The sequence below is a fragment of the Pecten maximus genome, chromosome 6 (genome assembly GCF_902652985.1).
Source record: "Pecten maximus chromosome 6, xPecMax1.1, whole genome shotgun sequence".
Taxonomy (NCBI): Eukaryota; Metazoa; Mollusca; class Bivalvia; order Pectinida; family Pectinidae; genus Pecten; species Pecten maximus.
In genome coordinates, this window is record NC_047020.1 from 21,800,238 (window position 1) to 21,822,372 (window position 22,135).

General features: G+C 34.9%; 1 protein-coding gene across 5 annotated transcripts; it reads left to right on the top strand.

Moving 5' to 3' along the window:
- Window positions 1-1,183: 1,183 nt before the first annotated feature.
- On the top strand, window positions 1,184-20,740 carry LOC117329238 (tubulin polyglutamylase complex subunit 2-like). 5 transcript variants are annotated; one of them, XM_033887079.1, is made up of 11 exons: window positions 1,184-1,425; window positions 1,809-1,894; window positions 2,716-2,803; window positions 3,454-3,594; window positions 4,452-4,553; window positions 6,123-6,149; window positions 13,758-13,823; window positions 17,798-17,961; window positions 18,302-18,441; window positions 19,505-19,579; window positions 20,173-20,740. In XM_033887079.1, exons 1-11 carry the CDS (start codon window positions 1,359-1,361, stop codon window positions 20,240-20,242), a joined length of 1,026 nt encoding a protein of 341 aa, XP_033742970.1. In that variant the 5' UTR covers window positions 1,184-1,358; the 3' UTR covers window positions 20,243-20,740. The 5 variants fall into 5 exon arrangements, with proteins under 5 accessions (XP_033742970.1, XP_033742972.1, XP_033742973.1 ...); XM_033887081.1 differs by lacking the exon at window positions 13,758-13,823; XM_033887082.1 differs by lacking the exons at window positions 6,123-6,149; window positions 13,758-13,823 and adding an exon at window positions 8,869-8,895.
- Window positions 20,741-22,135: the final 1,395 nt, after the last annotated feature.

The following is a 22,135-nucleotide window of genomic DNA, read 5'->3' on the forward strand; positions in this document are numbered from 1 at the left end:
AAGTGAGCTTATGCCGTGGCGCGGCGTCCGTCGTCCGTCCGGCCGTCCGTCCGGCGTCAACTTTTCCATTCAAGCAACTTCTTCTCAATAACCAAAAGGCCCAGAGACCTAATATTGGGCCTGTAGCATGCTGGGGTGAAGGGCTACCAAGTTTGTTCAAATGAATAACGTTGACCTTCATTCAAGGTCACAGGGGTCAACAAGGCTAAAATCTTTAAACGACTTCTTCTAAATAGCCAAAAGACCCAGGGACTTGATATTGGGTCTGTAGCATGCTGGGGTGAAGGGCTACCAAGTTTGTTCAAATGAATGACCTTGACCTTCATTCAAGGTCACAGGAGTCAAAAAGGCTAAAATCTTTAAACGACTTCTTCTCAATAACCAACAGATCCAGAGACCTAATATTTGGCCTGCAGCATGCTAGGGTGAAGGGCTCCCAAGTTTGTTCAAATGAATGACCTTGACCTTCATTCAAGGTCACAGGAGTCAAAAAGGCTAAAATCTTGAAGCATGCTTTCAAATAACTGCAGGATCCATATATGAAAAGATCACTGCATTGCAGGTGAGCGATTTGGGCCCATTGGGCCCTTGTTATAAACAATTTTGGTAAGCAGGCGGGAAGTAGTGAATACAACATAACATTGATATTAATTGTGATGATAATATGGACACCAACAGGCTAAATGGTAACACGTTAATGTCTGAAAAATGCTTACAGTATTTGGAATGGCCACTAATTGATGTTCACGTAGTTGTGTCAGAATTAGATATGTTTATGAAATATCAAAACAATGTAATTTTTGCTTTTTAAAGCAAACAACAAAAACGACGTTTATGTTTGGGTAATTGTAATTTGCAATAGGTCAAATCATAAAGGGCGGACTGGAAAACATAATTGCATAGGCCTACTGGAAGTACATGTTAACTTTACCATGTGATTTCATATTTAAAATCTAGTTTAACAAAAATATATTTTTATCTCTCTAGGGCTATGTACGATTACTGGATTTTTCAAACCATAATAAAAGGTTGAAAAGTTTGTGGGGGTGAAGTCGCGAATGGCAGTTGTGAGTCAAAGAACCTGCATTATTTTTTCCCCAATTACCGCCCTTGTTGTCAAGCTCTTCAATGATTTGTAAGGAGGAAATCAATGAAATGTTTTTCTTTCGTCTAAAAATAAATTGACAGAATCAAGCGTCTACCAGACTGTGAACTTGTGTAAACAATGCATGAAACCAAACATCAGCTGAAAACCGCTAACCAAAAGTCTGAATTGAACGGATAAAATTATAAAATTATCATGAAGCGGATGTCTGCAACTTAAGTGAGGTTGCTAAGGCTCACATACATCTATTGATATGGATGAGTTCGCTCGAACACGACAACTTTTGGAGCTATTGAACATAGGCGTCGTGAAATGCTTGGGTAAGTCAATATTGAGAGCTGTGAAATTGGCTTACAATATGCATGTGTCCCCCGAATTTCTGGGACTTACATCCCGTCATCGTGCTTATATTTGTGCAAGGGAACACATGCAACACATTCTGTTAAAACGCTAGACAATACAGATTATATATACAGGTATGTCAAGGGGAGTAACTCCAAAATCGTTTACATTTAACAGCAAAGTTTAATTAAGCAATATGACATTAATTTTAAATGAGTTCTGACATCAAAAGCTATGTAATCCATTTGTACTCATTAACATATGAATATATATATATATATATATAAATATGAAGGTGTTTGTTCAAAGAAATTTAAAATGTGCGATTTGAATTAGTAAAACAACCAGTTTTCATTCACAGAAAAGAAAACCCATCTTGGCGTTTGCAAAGTTGAGTTAGAACAAAGAGCACCTGCCGACAGACACAATGTTTTGATGTGGGAACAGGTATATGTATACTGCAACTTCTGTCTCAAATGTCTACATTTCCGAAATTAACTATATATTTTGTTTATCAATAATTTTACTGTGTGTACTAAGTTTGAAATCTACCATTACATTATTACAAAACTGATGAAGCATTGGTTGGTTCCTTATATTGATTAGAATTGAATTATGAAAAGGAACAGGTTGGTGTGGTGTGTACATAGTGTGAAATATAGTATCTGTCACTCAGCTTACAGAGTATGCTACATTGTACTTTGTCTCAGGAGTACTAGTTAATGCAAAAGGTTGTCACACCAGATATCTGGGTTTGATTCCTATAAGGGAATTTAGCAAACCTTTAAATAGTCCTTTTTTTCAATAGTCTCAAATTAAAAGAGTGTTTAGTTGTAAGATGTTGATCCTAGTAATAAGATTAGTTGTGCGTTATTATTAAGATCAACTGTGTCTTTGTAGAAGATTAGTTGTGTCGTAAAAGTAGGTTTATATTAGCTGTCAATCAACACAGGAAAGTTCTTGATGGTCAATAAATGGCAAATGAAAATATAATTATAGATGATATTTAATGTTTTAATTACTGCAAATGAAAATGAATTGAAATGGTCCTTTTATATAATTATATCTTGAAATAAAAAAAAAACCAGTAGATAAAATCAAGCTTTCATAGCCAAGTATAGATTTATAATGAAAAATCTGATACAAGCCAGCTTGCTCATGAAAGTGATATTTCTTTGATCTATTTGATGTAAACTTTAACAGAGTTATCTTTTGTTATTCTTTTACATTGTACATTTGTAGAATTAAGTTCCCAATTCTCATTACAGAGAAATACATGCTTTTTACCAGAAGACTTAAAAAGCTTTTTCCTGACATCTGATGGCTTTCAACTTACATGGAATGTCAAAATGGATAGTAAGTATGGCAATATATCTTATTTACACCAACAAATGACACCCACAGTATATAACTATAACTTATTCACACTGTCAAATCGCAACCACAGTAAATAAATATAACTGATTTACGTTAACAGTTAAAAAAACAAAAAAATAAAAGTACTGATAATTTAAAAGATCAGTCATATACAAAATATACAAGTGGATCATGATATAATTTCTTCGGAATACAATTAATTATTTACAACTGTATCAACTTTAAACATATTGGCAATACTACTGTAAAGTATGTCACTTTTTTAATTGTATAAATAACCCTAACTACTCTTTATGGGTGATGTAACTTTAAATGGTGTTGATCTATACAAATGACACAATTCAATAAAACTTTTTTTTTAAACTTTAATTTATTTTACAAATGGTCATTTTGAAATCATTTTACTGAATTTTACTCATTTTCATTTCATTCTCCTAATTTTATTTATGTGATGTACGTCATTTCCTTTGTCTTAATCATAACATGACTAGTCAATATTGACTATTAATCAAATTACTGATTTATATATTACTGCTTCTTATTTTGCTCTATCTTGCCAATTCATCAACCTATATTGTCTGTAAGTTTTTTTTATTTAAAAAAAACATTTTTTCTTTTCTTTTTCGTAGATGGTCCCCAACCATTGGGTAAGATGAGGATAAATCGTGTAAGTCAGCTGGTACGTATTGGTGGGACAGCACCAACCAGTCATGTTAACCCATCCCTGGCTGACCTAGAGGGAGACTCGGACCAGGAGGATGAAGTCTCCGGTAAATACATGTGTATAATACAAGAGTAGGAAGAAATACATTGATATAAACTTTTACTCTTTGAGACGATCGAGCAGATATCATCCTCTGTCTGGTCAGTTGAATTTTAACTACTAATCTGAGACAAGATGAGTATTGATAATTTAAGGATCTTACCTCATGTTAGGATGGGTAATTAGTGAGGACCCCTGCTACATACATTGCAGATATACACCAGGTATGACATGACCTTCCTGCCACCTCATTTCCTCTGACAAGTTCTGCCCTAAAATAGGTTGCATTGCAAACAAACGTAGTACCATAATTCAGGAGATATAATTTCAATATGTATGCATCACTGATTACTATAAAAAAAGTTAAAAGTTACTTTTTGAGTCCTTAGCAGCTACATGTAGTAGTTTAATTATGTTTCTGTACTAAGGATCGGGTTGTTATACCAGAATGATGTCTGATTACAGGGAGATCATTATGCTGTATTTTATTTTTATTTACTGTCTACTGGATAATACAACTGAACTGAAGGGAAGCAGACAAGAAGCTACTCAAACAAAAAATTGTTTTTATTGTGATATCAAAGATGAATTGTAGGGTTTGTCACCATAAAAAGGTTGTACCAGATATTCTCACCCTCTTTAGAAATGTGTGTTCATGTGTAAGAGAATGTTATATCTATCATGTAGAAAAGGTTTTATTGGTTCCAGCACTTCTCTTGATGCGAAGGGACGAGATAGATATGGGCAACACTAATGCCCCCAAACCCCCCATTTCATGGCAGGGGTATAAAAAATATGGGTGTTCTGGAAATAATGCTATGAAAAAGTTGTGGAATTGCAATATTTTTTTTTGTGATCTTATAGGACTCGAGAAGCCAACATTTGACAACAGATGTAAAATCTACGAGTTGGATCCGTGTGATGGATATGGCAAAGTTTGTCTAGTGTATCGTGAGAGCAAGGCAGGTATGTACAATGGCAAACTCAATGGAAAAAGTTATGCTGTAATAACAATATCTGATATTTACATCACAAACCATTGTTATCAGTGCATCTCACAGCTCTAACATGTATAACTATAACATATTTAACTTGTCATAAAGACATTGTAAAGTATTTATGTTGATACTAATGAAATGACTGATTTGTTTGAGTCAGTTAAGTGTTTGTTACAGCTAATTGTCTAAAATTGCTAATGTATAAGCATTTAAAGGGTACATTTACATGTATATGTCTTTTTATTCTGTAATGATAACAGAATGTTATGTAAACTTTATGTTAAAATACAAAACAATGTTAGTAGCGATTAATATCTCGATGCGTGATCATTTACAGATCTTTGGGAACACTTTCCCTTTGTAATACCAACATAGGGTTCATGTACAAATGTAATTGTTTATAAGGTATGACCCCAAAACTGAAGATTTGAGAATTTTGCGATGATTTGTTATTTGATTTACTTTGTGGAATGTCTATAAACTGGCTGTCCTGTGTAGTAGCATGTTTGTCCTCTAGGATTGGTTTACCCTTATTTTTAGGTCATCTGACCCGAAGGGTCAGGATGACCTATAGTCATCATGCTTCGTCAGTGAGTGATGTTTTGTAGCTAATAAAGGGTATTCTTTTTCAAAAGATTAATAATTTAATATAAATAAGAGATCACATTTGTTGCAATGTTGGTTTTTTGGCTTTACTGCACATGTACATATGTACTTTGAAAAAGTTAACAGTTTTTTGTTTTCCAAAGTCAGTTCATTGTAACATTGGCAGCTTTGTATCATGAATGGATTTAAAATTTAAAAGACAAAATTTGACAAAGATTATTAAACATTCCTTTAGTTACCTAAACCTGTGTTATATTGAGAGTAGATAAATTGTTTAATGAGACTGGAGAGTGCCCAGGTATACATTGTAGACCGTAACTTTAGTGGACACTGGACAACCATGCGGTGGAGGATAGAGATCAGCCATTTATATTTTTCTTTATTGTGTTTCCGAAGTGTGCTTATGATATCATTAAATGTCTTTCATGATAGTACAGTAAAAGTCAGACAGATTTGATTTGTAGATAACAACTAAGCTGTGTATATTTTCCTATTATTGAAATGGAAAAATAATGCTATATATTAAGACTTGCAGAGTTTACAATATGTAGAGATAAATATATTTCATGTTCTAAACATTGAAGTAGGATTTTCATCACCACATTTGCACAATGGATATATCTTTTACTTCTTTCTCAAAGCCTTGTAAACATTATGATACTGGAATTTTCTGGGAAATATACAGCTCATTAAAAAATATTTGGCAATAAGTACAAAAAAACACCACATAAAAATGTAAAAGAATATAAAGTTTATCATAGTTTTATATTTAATACTTGTTTATTTGTGTGAGTGTATACTTGGTAAAGTTCACATTATCTAAGTTTATACTACCAATACATACTCTATTGTACACAGTAAACAGAAACAACTATAAAATTTAAAAACTATCGTCATTTTTATGTTGTGTGACGTAACTTTTTGATTTCAGAAGAAGGAGATGTAGAATCTTATTTTGGTAACTACCATCATTTTTATTTTAAACTTCTTCTCAAGTTCCACCAGTGCTGTTGGGCTGAAACTTGCCAGAAATGATCCTGAGATGATCCTGACCAAGTGTTGTTATTTTTCGGGTCGGTCCGAAATCCAAGATGGCCGCCATAGCCGCCATCTTGAAAAACACATTTTAAACTTCTTCTCAAGTTCCACCAGTGCTATTGAGCTGAAACTTGCCTGAAATGATCCTGAGATGATCCCGACCAAGTGTTGTTATTTTTCGGGTCGGTCCGAAATCCAAGATGGCCGCCATAGCCGCCATCTTGAAAAACACATTTTAAACTTCTTCTCAAGTTCCACCAGTGCTATTGAGATGAAACTTGCCTGAAATGATCCTGATATGATCCCAACCAAGTGTTGTTATTTTTCGGGTCGGTCCGAAATCCAAGATGGCCGCCATAGCCGCCATCTTGAAAAACACATTTTAAACTTCTTCTCAAGTTCCACCAGTGCTTTTGAGCTGAAACTTGCCTGAAATGATCCTGAGATGATCCCGACCAAGTGTTGTTATTTTTCGGGTCGGTCCAAAATCCAAGATGGCTGCATAGCCGCCATCTTGAAAAACACATTTTAAACTTCTTCTCAAGTTCCACCAGTGCTATTGAGCTGAAACTGGCCTGAAATGATCCTGATATGATCCCGACCAAGTGTTGTTATTTTTCCGGTCGGTCCGAAATCCAAGATGGCCGCCATAGCTGCCATTTTGAAAACACATTTTAAACTTCTTTTCAAGTTCCACCAGTGCTATTGAGCTGAAACTTGCCTGAAATGATCCTGATATGATCGTGACCAAGTGTTGTTATTTTTCGGGTCGGTCCGAAATCCAAGATGGCCGCCATAGGCGCCATCTTGAAAAACACATTTTAAACTTCTTCTCAAGTTCCAGCAGTGCTATTGAGCTGAAACTTGCCTGAAATGATCCTGATATGATCCCGACCAAGGGTTGTTATTTTTCGGGTCGGTCCGAAATCCAAGATGGCCCACATAGCCGCCATTTTGAAAACACATTTTAAACTTCTTCTCAAGTTCCCCCAGTGCTATTGAGCTGAAAATTGCCTGAAATGATCCTGATATGATCCCGACCAAGTGATGTTATTTTTCGGGTCAGTCCGAAATCCAAGATGGCCGCCATAGCCGCCATTTTGAAAACACATTTTAAACTTCTTCTCAAGTTCCACCAGTGCTGTTGGGCTGAAACTTGCCTGAAATGTTCCTGAGATGATCCCGACCAAGTGTTGTTATTTTTTAGATTGGTCTGAAATGCAAGATGGCCGCCATATCCGCCATCTTAAAAAACACATTTTAAACTTCTTCTCCAGTTCCACTGGTGCCATTGAGCTCGAAATTGGTGAGGATGTTAAGGAAGGAGTGCCAACAAAGTGTTGTTATTTTTTCGGCCTTGTAAAAACTTTGGCATGGCAGCAATGGCGGCCATTTTGTAACATGATTGCGCAATCATGGTTTTCCTGAACAACACCTATTTCAAACTTCTTCTCAAATTCCACCGGTGGGATTCAGCTCTAACTTACCAGAAATGATCCTTAGATGGTCCAGACCAAGTGTTATTATTTATTGAGTCGGTCAGATATCCAAGATGGCCACCACGGCCAACAGTGCCACTATATACTTGCTACAGAGAATGCATACTACAATAATATAAGGGTTTTAATTTAGAGTCAGATGACCGTTAAGGCCCCTGGGCCTCTTGTTAATATTAATGTTATTCTTTAACATGTTATTCATCAAGTCAGTGAGTGATGTTTTGTAGCTAATAAAGGGTATTCTTTTTCAAAAGATTAATAATTTAATATAAATAAGAGATCACATTTGTTGCAATGTTGGTTTTTTGGCTTTACTGTGCATGTACTTTGAAAAAGTTAACAGTTTTTTGTTTTCCAAAGTCAGTTCTTTGTAACATTGGCAGCTTTGTATCATGAATGGATTTAAAATTTAAAAGACAAATTTGACAAAGATTATTAAACATTCGTTTAGTTACCTAAACCTGTGTTATATTGAGAGTAGATAAATTGTTTAATGAGACTGGAGAGTGCCCAGGTATACATTGTAGACCGTAACTTTAGTGGACACTGGACAACCATGTGGTGGAGGATAGAGATCAGCTATTTATATTTTTCTTTATTGTGTTTCCAAAGTGTGCTTATGATATCATTAAATGTCTTTCATGATAGTACAGTAAAGGTCAGACAGATTTGATTTGTAGATAACAACTAAGCTGTGTATATTTTCCTATTATTGAAATGGAAAAATAATGCTATATATTAAGACTTGCAGAGTTTACAATATGTAGAGATAAAGATATTTCATGTTCTAAACATTGAAGTAGGACTTTCATCACCACATTTACACAATGGATATATCTTTTACTTCTTTTCTCAAAGCCTTGTAAACATTATGATACTGGAATTTTCTAGGAAATATATAGCTCATTAAAAAATATTTGGCAATAAGTACAAAAAAACACCACATAAAAATGTAAAAGAATATAAAGTTTATCATAGTTTTATATTTAATACTTGTTTATTTGTGTGAGTGTATACTTGGTAAAGTTCACATTATCTAAGTTTATACTACCAATACAATGTACACAGTAAACAGAAACAACTATAAATTTAAAAACTATCGTCATTTTTATGTTGTGTGACGTAACTTTTTGATTTCAGAAGAAGGAGATGTAGAATCTTATTTTGGTAACTACCATCATTTTGTTGTTCAGTTTTAGTTTTTTTAGATGAAATATCTAAAACAGTTTAACTTTTTTTACTGAAGTTCTTTTTTCTTCTTGTGACAATTTACTTCATTTTACTTCATTGTACTTTTTTCATACTACCCACTTCTCATTCAATACCGTGTTAGTTTGTTATCAAGACTACATGTTAACATTCTAAATAAAACAAAATCTTGATGTCTAGATAGTGTAAACACATTTTCCAATCAACAGTTACTATTCTATTTTTTTTTATCCAATGATGTATACATTTCTAAGAAAGCTGTGTATACAACTTCTCCTTTATAATTGACTATGAGCATGAAAAAGATAAATGAAAATGAAAATGACTGAAAATCTCAAAATAAGATTATTGTCAACAAGAAAGGTTTAGAAAGATGTATGAATACATTTATATCCTTACATATTTTCAATATTATCAGTATTTGAAAAAAACCCATAAAACCTGTACAAATTGGCCTACTGAAGTTCAAAGTTGTTATATCACATTGGTAGTGTAACAACTAAATTAAAATGAAAGAATATCTGTGTCCTCACTGGCATGATTGGGAGGTACTGGTACCACTTCATTACCAAATAGTCCAGGTACAGAGTGTCCAATAGTTGGTACCACTTCATTACCAAATAGTCCAGGTACATAGTGTCCAATAGTTGGTACCACTTCATTACCAAATAGTCCAGGTACAAAGTGTCCAATAGGTGGTACCACTTCATTACCAAATAGTCCAGGTACAGAGTGTCCAATAGATGGTACCACTTCATTACCAAATAGTCCAGGTACAGAGTGTCCAATAGGTGGTACCACTTCATTACCAAATAGTCCAGGTACATAGTGTCCAATAGTACCACTTCATTACCAAATAGTCCAGGTACAAAGTGTCCAATAGTTGGTACCACTTCATTACCAAATAGTCCAGGTACAGAGTGTCCAATAGTACCACTTCATTACCAAATAGTCCAGGTACAGAGTGTCCAATAAGTGGTACCACTTCATTACCAAATAGTCCAGGTACAGAGTGTCCAATAGATGGTACCACTTCATTACCAAATAGTCCAGGTACAAAGTGTCCAATAGGTGGTACCACTTCATTACCAAATAGTCCAGGTACAGAGTGTTCAATAGTTGATAACACTTCATTACCAAATAGTCCAGGTACAGAGTGTCCAATAGGTGGTACCACTTCATTACCAAATAGTCCAGGTACATAGTATCCAATAGTACCACTTCATTACCAAATAGTCCAGGTACAAAGTGTCCAATAGGTGGTACCACTTCATTACCAAATAGTCCAGGTACAAAGTGTCCAATAGTACCACTTCATTACCAAATAGTCCAGGTACATAGTGTCCAATAGGTGGTACCACTTCATTACCAAATAGTCCAGGTACAAAGTGTCCAATAGATGGTACCACTTCATTACTAAATAGTCCAGGTACAGAGTGTCCAATAGTACCACTTCATTACCAAATAGTCCAGGTACATAGTGTCCAATAGTACCACTTCATTACCAAATAGTCCAGGTACAAAGTGTCCAATAGTTAGTACCACTTCATTACCAAATAGTCCAGGTACAGAGTGTCCAATAGGTGGTACCACTTCATTACCAAATAGTCCAGGTACAGATTGTCCAATAGTTGGTACCACTTTATTACCAAATAGTCCAGGTACAGAGTGTCCAATAGGTGGTACCACTTCAGTACCAAATAGTCCAGGTACAGAGTGTCCAATAGGTGGTACCACTTCAGTACCAAATAGTCCAGGTACAAAGTGTCCAATAGTACCACTTCATTACCAAATAGTCCAGGTACAAAGTGTCCAATAGGTGGTACCACTTCAGTACCAAATAGTCCAGGTACAAAGTGTCCAATAGTACCACTTCATTACCAAATAGTCCAGGTACAAAGTGTCCAATAGTACCACTTCATTACCAAATAGTCCAGGTACAAAGTGTCCAATAGTACCACTTCATTACCAAATAGTCCAGGTACAGAGTTTCCAATAGGTGGTACCACTTCATTACCAAATAGTCCAGGTACAGAGTGTCCAATAGTACCACTTCATTACCAAATAGTCCAGGTACAGAGTGTCCAATAGATGGTACCACTTCATTACCAAATAGTCCAGGTACAGATTGTCCAATAGTTAGTACCACTTCATTACCAAATAGTCCAGGTACAGAGTGTCCAATAGGTGGTACCACTTCATTACCAAATAGTCCAGGTACAAAGTGTCCAATAGTTGATACCACTTCATTACCAAATAGTCCAGGTACAGAGTGTCCAATAGGTGGTACCACTTCATTACCAAATAGTCCAGGTACATAGTGTCCAATAGTTGGTACCACTTCATTACCAAATAGTCCAGGTACAAAGTGTCCAATAGGTGGTACCACTTTATTACCAAATAGTCCAGGTACAGAGTGTCCAATAGTACCACTTCATTACCAAATAGTCCAGGTACAGAGTGTCCAATAGTACCACTTCATTACCAAATAGTCCAGGTACAGAGTGTCCAATAGTTGGTACTACTTCATTACCAAATAGTCCAGGTACAGAGTGTCCAATAGGTGTTACCACTTCAGTACCAAATAGTCCAGGTACAAAGTGTCCAATAGTACCACTTCATTACCAAATAGTCCAGGTACAGAGTGTCCAATAGTACCACTTCATTACCAAATAGTCCAGGTACAAAGTGTCCAATAGTACCACTTCATTACCAAATAGTCCAGGTACAAAGTGTCCAATAGGTGGTACCACTTCAGTACCAAATAGTCCAGGTACAAAGTGTCCAATAGTACCACTTCATTACCAAATAGTCCAGGTACAAAGTGTCCAATAGTACCACTTCATTACCAAATAGTCCAGGTACAAAGTGTCCAATAGTACCACTTCATTACCAAATAGTCCAGGTACAGAGTGTCCAATAGTTGGTACCACTTCATTACCAAATAGTCCAGGTACAGAGTGTCCAATAGGTGGTACCACTTCATTACCAAATAGTCCAGGTACAGAGTGTCCAATAGGTGGTACCACTTCATTACCAAATAGTCCAGGTACAGAGTGTCCAATAGTACCACTTCATTACCAAATAGTCCAGGTACAGAGTGTCCAATAGATGGTACCACTTCATTACCAAATAGTCCAGGTACAGATTGTCCAATAGTTGGTACCACTTCATTACCAAATAGTCCAGGTACAGAGTGTCCAATAGGTGGTACCACTTCATTACCAAATAGTCCAGGTACAAAGTGTCCAATAGATGGTACCACTTCATTACCAAATAGTCCAGGTACATAGTGTCCAATAGTTGTCCTACTTCATTACCAAATAGTCCAGGTACAAAGTGTCCAATAGTTGGTACCACTTCATTACCAAATAGTCCAGGTACAGAGTGTCCAATAGTTGGTACCACTTCATTACCAAATAGTCCAGGTACAGAGTGTCCAATAGCTGGTACCACTTCATTACCAAATAGTCCTGTTACAGAGTGTCCAATAGATGGTACCACTTCATTACCAAATAGTCCAGGTACAGAGTGTCCAATAGCTGGTACCACTTCATTACCAAATAGTCCAGGTACAGAGTGTCCAATAGGTGGTACCACTTCATTACCAAATAGTCCAGGTACAAAGTGTCCAATAGGTGGTACCACTTCATTACCAAATAGTCCAGGTACAGAGTGTCCAATAGGTGGTACCACTTCATTACCAAGTAGTCCAGGTACAGAGTGTCCAATAGGTGGTACCACTTCATTACCAAATAGTCCAGGTACAAAGTGTCCAATAGGTGGTACCACTTCATTACCAAATAGTCCAGGTACAAAGTGTCCAATAGGTGGTACCACTTCATTACCAAATAGTCCAGGTACAAAGTGTCCAATAGGTGGTACCACTTCATTACCAAGTAGTCCAGGTACAGAGTGTCCAATAGTTGGTACCACTTCATTACCAAATAGTCCAGGTACAAAGTGTCCAATAGGTGGTACCACTTCATTACCAAATAGTCCAGGTACAGAGTGTCCAATAGGTGGTACCACTTCATTACCAAGTAGTCCAGGTACAGAGTGTCCAATAGTTGGTACCACTTCATTACCAAATAGTCCAGGTACAAAGTGTCCAATAGGTGGTACCACTTCATTACCAAGTAGTCCAGGTACAGAGTGTCCAATAGTACCACTTCATTTCCAAATTGTCTAGATATCAAGTGTCCAATAGATGGTCCTACTTCATTACTACATTGTTTAGATACAAAGTGTCCAATGGATGTCTACTGGTAGAGTAGGTATTTATGTATAGCATGTTATAGGTTATAGAATAATAAATTCACCAGTTTTATTTAGTATTTGATAGCGAGTTATGTTTATATTCCCTCTTTTTCATAATTACATGATAGATAGGTGAAAGTATAGTGTTAATATTCCTCCTTTTTCATAATTACTTAAACAATGGGCGAAAGAGTTCTAATGATAAAATCACGCGCATGCCAATGGTTTATCAGGACTATGTTTGACAGGGATAGCAACCGAAACTTAACCTTATCTAATATATTAGAAAACTACATTGAAATGTAAATATTTATTATGGCTAACATATTTTACTTTATTGACACTAGAGTACGAACTAATGGTGAATTGGTATATGTATATGTATGTTATATAAAATGTTGTTCCTTTCGTTTACTATAGACAAAATGACCTCACTACTGTTATACCCCGGTCCCCACATCCCTACATCATATAACCACCGTTGTTTTCTCATTAATTGCATGTCTGTCTGTGTTAGCACGTCCCCCTAATGTCTTACTAATGTTGATATCTCTCACCAGGTTTGACTTATTTTGACCCTGTGGATATATTTGATGGAAAACACACGTCTGACTTGCTCAGATTTGGTATGATGCTAACATTTTCACCTATAAGACACCTGTAGATTGGGAAAGCAAGCTACTAACAATATAGTTATTTATACCTCCCTACCGAACATTTGTATTCCATCTGTCTCATAACTGCCTCAATATTGTATTATACATGGTTCCCATTATTACTTACACCTCGTTTTGTAAAATATTGTATTTTAAATTTCAGTACTTTCATCCAAATAAAAGATTAAATAATTCAATTGAATTTCCCCCTAAAACATGACTGAAATACAATAACTAAATGTTATAAGTATAAGTTTAAAACTGCTTATAGGAATATCAAATGTTTCATATTGCAATTAAGAGAGCTTATCCCCGTGGTGTCATCAAAACTGCCTAACAGATAAATGAAGAATCATTTTAGTCAGTTCTCCACTCAAAAATAATTCTTTTAAAGAGGGCACACACAAGTTGTATGAATTTTGGTAGTATATTAAGTATATGCCATATATTGAATAAAACTGCGCGATAAAGCTGTTTTGACCTTCTTCAGCAACAATAGGGGTACACGTGTGTACATTGCTAGTTCATGAATAGCCACGAATTAGTGATTTATGACGGGGAATTCAGGCGAGTTGTTATTTTGCTAAGACAGCCTCTGTCATTAATATTAACTGATGGTCATCCACATACACAAATGTACTTCAGTACTCCCAGTCGTGTTTTGGTAATTCAGCTAGCTATGTGTTTTAACTTATGTTCTGTGGAAAGAATTGAATTTATTTGCATGGCATAATTCCATTGTGGACTCTGTCAGAACATTTATCACGCGTTTTCTCATTTGGTACATATGTAAAGGTTTCAGTTTTAATGCTTACTAGTGCTAAAAGTGTGTCGAGTTGACTCTCAACTATTACACAGTAACGGTAAGAAAGTTCAGCCTCCGTAACAGAGAACATAACTATTAACTACACAGTAAATATAACTTGTGACGTCATGACTCTCGTGATACAATAATGTTAGTAGATGATGACTGATATAAATGCCCATCTCAACAAACATACTGAAAGTACCAATTAATATACTTTCCCCGATATCTGGTATATGTTGTTTTCGGTGATTGAATTATGTTTTGATCTAAATTCATTGATGCATGGATGAATGGTTTCTTTACTGAGATATTTAAATTTCGAAATGCATGTTCATTTGTCTTTTTTGAAAACTACACTAAAACTCCTTCTGTTGGTCACATCTAGAAGCTTTTTTTATACAGCTTGCACACATATTTAATAATATATAACTCTTATCGACATTTAGTGATGAAAAGGTAGCCTATTTGTTGTGTGTATGTAGTTGGTTTAAAAGAGTTAAAATACAGCATACCTGGTATAACAAAATGTTATTTGAAAAAAGGTTCACTTACTTGATAGATGTTTGATATCGGGGAAGCTTAACGAAACATTGTTAAAGAACTCAATTACCTGATACGTATTTAAGATTAGCTAAGCTTGAAGATGAAATCAAATATATTGCCTGAGGTGATCGGACGAGATGACGATAATTTCGTATATTGTAACTTAAAATGTACATTTGATATTGGATGCATTGAGTACCACCTAAATATGGCGGCTATTAGCGGTTTCTTCATTGTCATAGGGAAATTCGTTGTATGTGTTTATCGTTCGTTTTTGTGTCGTTACCCTGTGGTCCTGATGTCAGTGTCTGTTGCCCCATTATGTATAACAATGTATGCGCTTGATAGTAAATGAATTGTACTACATCAATATACATATAATACGTTCGATTATATATAATATCTGTATGTATTGGACATATCCTAGCGTGTTTTATTTATCATTTTCAATTGCATATATATTTATTCGATTATTTTCAGCGTTTGGTCATAAAATTCCAAAGTGTCATTACTTCCTGGATAGAAACGTCTTGTTAGTAATTGTTCTGCCTCCGATAATCTCTATCTACACAGAATGCATTTGGCAGTGATAATATGAAGTCATAGATTCCTGGTGGCGAAAAATATTCTCTGGAACATAATGAAGAATGGGCACCACATGAGTCACTTGTTTGCTTTTGGCTGGTCGTGATTTTCTTGTTGGTATCTCTTTAGGTTCTGTTGGTACCTCTTTGTGTCTTTTTTGGTACATGTATCTCTTTGGGTCCTGTTGGTACCTCTTCGGGTCCTGTTGCTGTACCGTATCAACATTTTTCTTTGTGTGCTAAATCTACTTACCTTTCAAATTATATCTCTTTTATGGAATTTGCGTCATACCAGGTATTGGTGTATGTGATGGAATGATGAGTTTTAAATGTCTAATATTCCCAAAATTGAAGAGCCACTGTAGCGATGAATTAATCGTTAATCATTAACTGATTAAACAAATTCATTCCAAATACATGTTGTTATAAGGAATGATTATCGTATTCGTACGAGTACATTTACGTATCCGCAACGTCCAGCTAGGGTTTTAATCAACAATTATACATTGTATCATTTCGATATTAGCTGTTGGTATTAAACTGTCGGTTCTGCATAGCGATCTACGTATAAATTACCATATATTTAAACATTTGGCGATACATTAGACAAATGTGCACATTTGCATGAACTAATTAGTTTAAGATTCCCTCAGGACAACCATAAAACTGCTGAACAATACAACGGTGCAACATCTAAGGATACACTACTGTTAAACTGATATGCACGTTGTCCATGGTTTTATCATTGACATTAATGTACATATAAAATGTACATTGCAATGTAGTTGTTTGAAAAAAATAAAGTTGCTTGCCAAGTATCAAGACATCTGTATTGTTGGAAACAACATTTTGATTGAGAGATGTTCCTTGTTGTTTACACGATTGAATTAGTATTTGCAAATAATTTATAGCCAATAATACATAACTATACACAAGACATAAAAAACTAAATTTACATGTAGCGAATGATACACTTTTCAGACTTATCAAGAAACACCAGAAGAGTTCCACGATTTTCGTATGCAAGACATCGGCGTTAGTTCATGGTCACGGTCAAAAGACCAAACTTCAATGTTCTGTTTTTTTTCTGTACCGCCACAGAAAGTTGTTTTTCACGGTTAAGCAAGTCCATAGTCACAATCGCATGTATGGAAACACACTCTCCCCTAAAACAGTAATCGAAATAGATTATGATGCCATTTTTAGTTAACAAATATAATTAATATGCAAAGCATGTATACGACTCAGTGTTTGTAACGAAATAAATTTTGATCCTGACACCGCTCACACATGCATGCTTTTTTCCCTATTTTACTCTCGTGTCGTTACAGAGTATGATATTAATACAGACTTGTGCATGACCTCAATGTTTTAATACTCCAGAATAAGGACAATATGAAGTTTTGTTTTGCTATTTTAAGCATTTATAAAGGTTGTCATATAATATTATACAATTTATTTGAATCCATGCATGTTTTTGTGTGTGTTCAACCGACTACTTCTGTATCAAATGCTTGATAACTAGCAACACAACGTAATACATTTATCAGTTGTCCGTGTTAGTTGTGTCTCTCCAATGTTTTAAACAGATAACTAAACGTCAGTGTTCGAGTCCAGCACGATCAATCCGGCGTTACGCCATGTACAACTGTACTGTTATTTACTGCACTTTGAGTGTCACCGTATGGTTGGTAGATGAGTGGCACTAGCACTGAGCTAGATTGTTTATGATGAAGCTAGATAGTGACGTTAAGGAATCACCTGATGTTATGTCTTCCTAAATAACGATTAATTTCAATTTTGTTTTAACTTTTTGTGTTTTAATACATCTAAATGTACGATATACATTTTAATATTTTGTTGTGCATAGTATATTAACATTATATATATTTTTTATTTTGTAATTTATTTGCTTGTAAGACATTTTTGGTGCTATTTTGTTTATTTTGTGACATTATATACACGGTAATACAGGACTTATTGACATGAGCATCCCATGTTTACTGTAGGTGGCAACGAACCAAAGATAGAGATTTGGTTCCTGGACAGAGCATTGAGATGGCATTACCTCACCGACTCTTTTATAGCCTACTACAGACTGATGTTGATGCATTTAGGACTACCCCAGTGGCAGTACGCTCTCACGGACATTGGACTAAGTCAACAGACGCAGGTAGATAAGTACTACACTACAATGTATTAATCTTGATGTATTTCATTATCAGTCGAACAGTAAAGTAGTCTTAACTAGAATCATTATCAAAAATTGTTAAAACTAATCATTTGTAGCATCTATTGTAATACCGACAACACATCTGTAAATCTGACAATTGCATATAATATGGAAACGATTTCGTTCATTTTATATCCAAGACACTGAATTTTCTGAAATCAGATGATTTTTTTTTCTTCGTTAAAATGGCTGTCGCTATGGTGTTAACATGTTCACATACTTTGGATCGTTAATTAAAATCTCATTATAAACACAGGCCTTATTTCTGCTGCTATTACAGCAATGGTTTAACGTTTTCGCACAAGTGCGCCTTGAACTAGACAGAGAAACCTTATGTGAAACCTCTGGGGACAGTAAGGGTCGTTCACAGTCGTCCCAACTAGACATCAACAAAGTGTTCAAAGGCAAGACGGACAAAAGGTAATCGACACTCACTTCAAAGTCACATTCGTAGTGGCTGTTTAAGCCACTCCTTAATGACGTTCGTAAGAAATTTTTGGTCAATAAAATTTCAATCTGATTAAAATCCAGATAATTATTGAGCAACGTGTTGTTCATAACGTAGTATATAATGATGATCTGTATCTTAATCAAATTGACAAAAAACAATTGTCCTGTTAAAATCAATATCCGGACCATAAATGTCCATCTGAAAAATGATAATGTGGATATATTTCAATTGGAAGCGTGATCAAGGCATTGTTTGTCAACATATTCCTCATCTAATAACGGACGTCATCTGTGTAATTCTATAAATTGGTGTCGACATGTCATTATAACGATATGATTTGTCATTCTGCTGCTTTTCCTTTATTTGTCAAATTTATATATGGTCATCATGAGGTTTTGGCATTGTCCTTTTTATTCCGTATTACGCTAAAGGTACCATTAATCAACATTTTCGATTTTACACGAACGTTACTTGCGTAAAGTTTGCTATTCCTTCACTTAATCAATATAAAGACGTAAATATAAAGAACACTGTTGCTGTTGATCATTGTTTTATATTTAACGTCAACACGTCTTCTGTATTCATGTTGAAGAAGAATTATTACTCCATAGAAAATGTGGAGAAATATGTTTTTCCAGTTGTGATTAATGACGCTTGGGATACCTTACTTCACATAATTTATGAAGGGTCCAGATTAGTGATCTACAAAGTATCTTGATATAAGATATAATGATGGGATTTTAAAAGAAAATGTCAATCATTTCTCAATTGAAAATTCCTTCAATTGATATCATATATTAGTTTATATATGTTATATATTATGCTATTGTGCATTTTATAATCAAATAGGAGTTATAAGGGAAGTTTATTGGATACATTAGCCTATGTGTATTATTCAACAGAAACTGGCATTTACTAATTCCAGTCATTAATTCATTAATTAAAATAGTTCAATTCATTCTGACTCTACTCTAGCAAACTGAATTTGTTTTATTAGGCACTGATATGTCGTCTTTTGTCATTCCTTTGTAGGAAAACATTGACATCGCAAACGCAACAACAAAACCCCGGAAATATGAAAAAGAAGCCTCTCGTACCATCAGCTAAGTATGTGACACCAGATTTAATGTAAACTATTTCATATTCATTTCATCTGCCGTACTCTTTATAATGTATAAATTATACATTCACTGTTTTCCCAATATGATCAGAAGCATGTACGAGCATGTACATGTGTTACATGTGTTAAGGCGAGAATGAGAAAACATCGAGATAACGGTTTGCTGAGTTGAAATACGAGACCAGTATTTTCCACCGGCAAAAAGATCGCCTTTGTTGGAGTACACCTACTTGGCTACTACTCATGTGAAGAAATTCGTTCAAATCAAATGTTTAAACAGAACTAGTACAACACAGAAACAGACTTACATGATATAAAAGGGTTAATTTCTAAATGACTAGGCATTATGTACTAAAGTATGCATTTAAATATGGCTTGGTAAACTATCTAAGGATATTATGTTAGCGGACAGAGGGTCTTATCGAAAAAAATGGATTATCAAATATTGATGGCCTACATGCCGAGACCTTTTATAGAAATAGTGGAAAGTATGTGAAGGTTTTAAAGAAATGTCAATTCCCATTATTCCATTAAACAATAAGATGCAATATAAAGTCTACATCTCTCGTTTTTCTTTCAGGACACAATCCGTACCAGGGACTCGTGTAACAGCATCATCCTCACAGATCTCTAACAAGGGAGTCAAATAGTGTGTGTTTTATCCTCATAAATCTCTAACAAGGGAGTCAGACAGCATGTAATGTATCACAAGGGCAATGTAACGGAACTTAGGCTCAAGTCGTCACCATATTCCGGACTATTTTTGTTCATGACTATTTACGGTGGTTATATATGAAATGATAATCAATTGCGAGCAATTCGTTTCATGATAACTGCATTACATTTCGTGATTCCATGTGCGATCATCTTTCCACAAAGTGTGGGGACGTTATAGGTGTGCGCAATGTCTTTGATTAAAGTATTTGATTTGTCTGTTGGATTTGAATAGAATAAATGTAGGTTTGAAATGGCTAAAGCAAATTGTAACTGTTTTGTCAGCGACAAAAATGAGAGAATTTACATGGTGTATAGGTGAACGAGTGTATGGTAAAGTATGGATGACTTCGTATATATGATATTGTGCATTATATACCCTGTGATATAAATGTATATGTATTGATGGATTATATATATATATATATATATATATATATAAATAAATGAAATAACAAAATCACTATGTTCTTATTTCTTTTCTCTACACTATAGAGAAATCGGGTTACCTCAGGCATACATGACATGTTTATCGCAAGATGGCTTATATTAAATCTCAAATCAATGCTAAAACATATATATATATTGATATCCCAATATCTTGCGAATTACACACAATTGCTATGTCCAAAACGACCTTTATCCACTTCATCCTATGTAATTAAGTATTGATCGAGTAAGCTCCCTTAAACATTCCCCATTTCATTCTTGGTGTCAAAAATGTTCTTCATGACACAAGGATTGTACATGCTGACCATATTGAATGATTAGAAACGTCTAAACTTGTTCTGATATTTTCCTTTCCAATCATTTCTAACCCCAGATCACAGGTGCCTGACTCGTTTTATAAAATAATAACATATAGAGTACATATAAATGAGAACTCTCATATGTACTCTATATGTTATTATTTTATAAAACGAGTCAGGCACCTGTGCCCAGATACAATATAAATATTAAACTTTAACTTACGACGCATGCAATTCGATTTCATGTAGGCAGTTATATAAAATGACTAAATGTTCTCACTTTTTTTTCAATACAAATGAAATATCTAATTTTCTGACATTTTGAGGAAAACAAGTACTCTTCTCAAGTCTTCATAAGAAATTGACAGAAAAAAAAAGAATACTGAAATAGTAAACAAAGGGATATAACTTTTGCAGAACTGTTGAATTCTAATTCTATTCAAGGAAACTTCATATCAGGATCATGTCTTCCAAAATTCAAAGAGATGGAGTAGATTGCCGGACAAGAATAATTGAATTAATTTTTTTCAAGCAAACACAGCTTAATTTTTATATTATAAATCGTACCAAGTTTGAAAGAAATCAGGAATGTACAATGTAGGAGGAGACCCAGACAAAAAATTGAATACTGAAATAAACGTGCAGTAAGTTTTGCAAAAACTTTTCAGGAAGACACAACTTCATATCAGGATCATAATGTATTGCAAGTTTCAAAGAGGATGGTTGAAAAACGTAGGAAATTGACAGACAAAATCAAATACTGACATAAATAAAGGACAGTCGCCTTAGCAAAAATCATATGTATAATAACGTTACCGGGCTCTGCGACGAGGTCGTAGTTCTACAAAGACCCCATTTTTTATATTTTCTGTCCATCTGATTAACGCCTCCCTCAGTACTTTCAGTACTTTGATTTATATTTTCTGTCCATCTGATTTGCAGTAGCAGTACAAAATGTCCATGAACTGTAAGATTTTTACAATTCCAAACAAAAGACAATTAGATAGGCTGGGTAAATGACAATAAAATGCCCTAACGCTCAATAGAATTATAACGTTTTGCTTTCTTCGGGGAAGTGTT

Excerpts from the sequence above, each read along its gene's own strand:
- LOC117329238 (XM_033887079.1), top strand. The coding sequence starts at position 1,359 with ATGGATGAGTTCGCTCGAACACGACAACTTTTGGAGCTATTGAACATA. Across the intron at positions 1,426-1,808 it reads AGGCGTCGTGAAATGCTTGG|AAAAGAAAACCCATCTTGGC; the intron begins GTAAGTCAATAT and ends TTTCATTCACAG. Across the intron at positions 3,595-4,451 it reads CCAGGAGGATGAAGTCTCCG|GACTCGAGAAGCCAACATTT; the intron begins GTAAATACATGT and ends GTGATCTTATAG.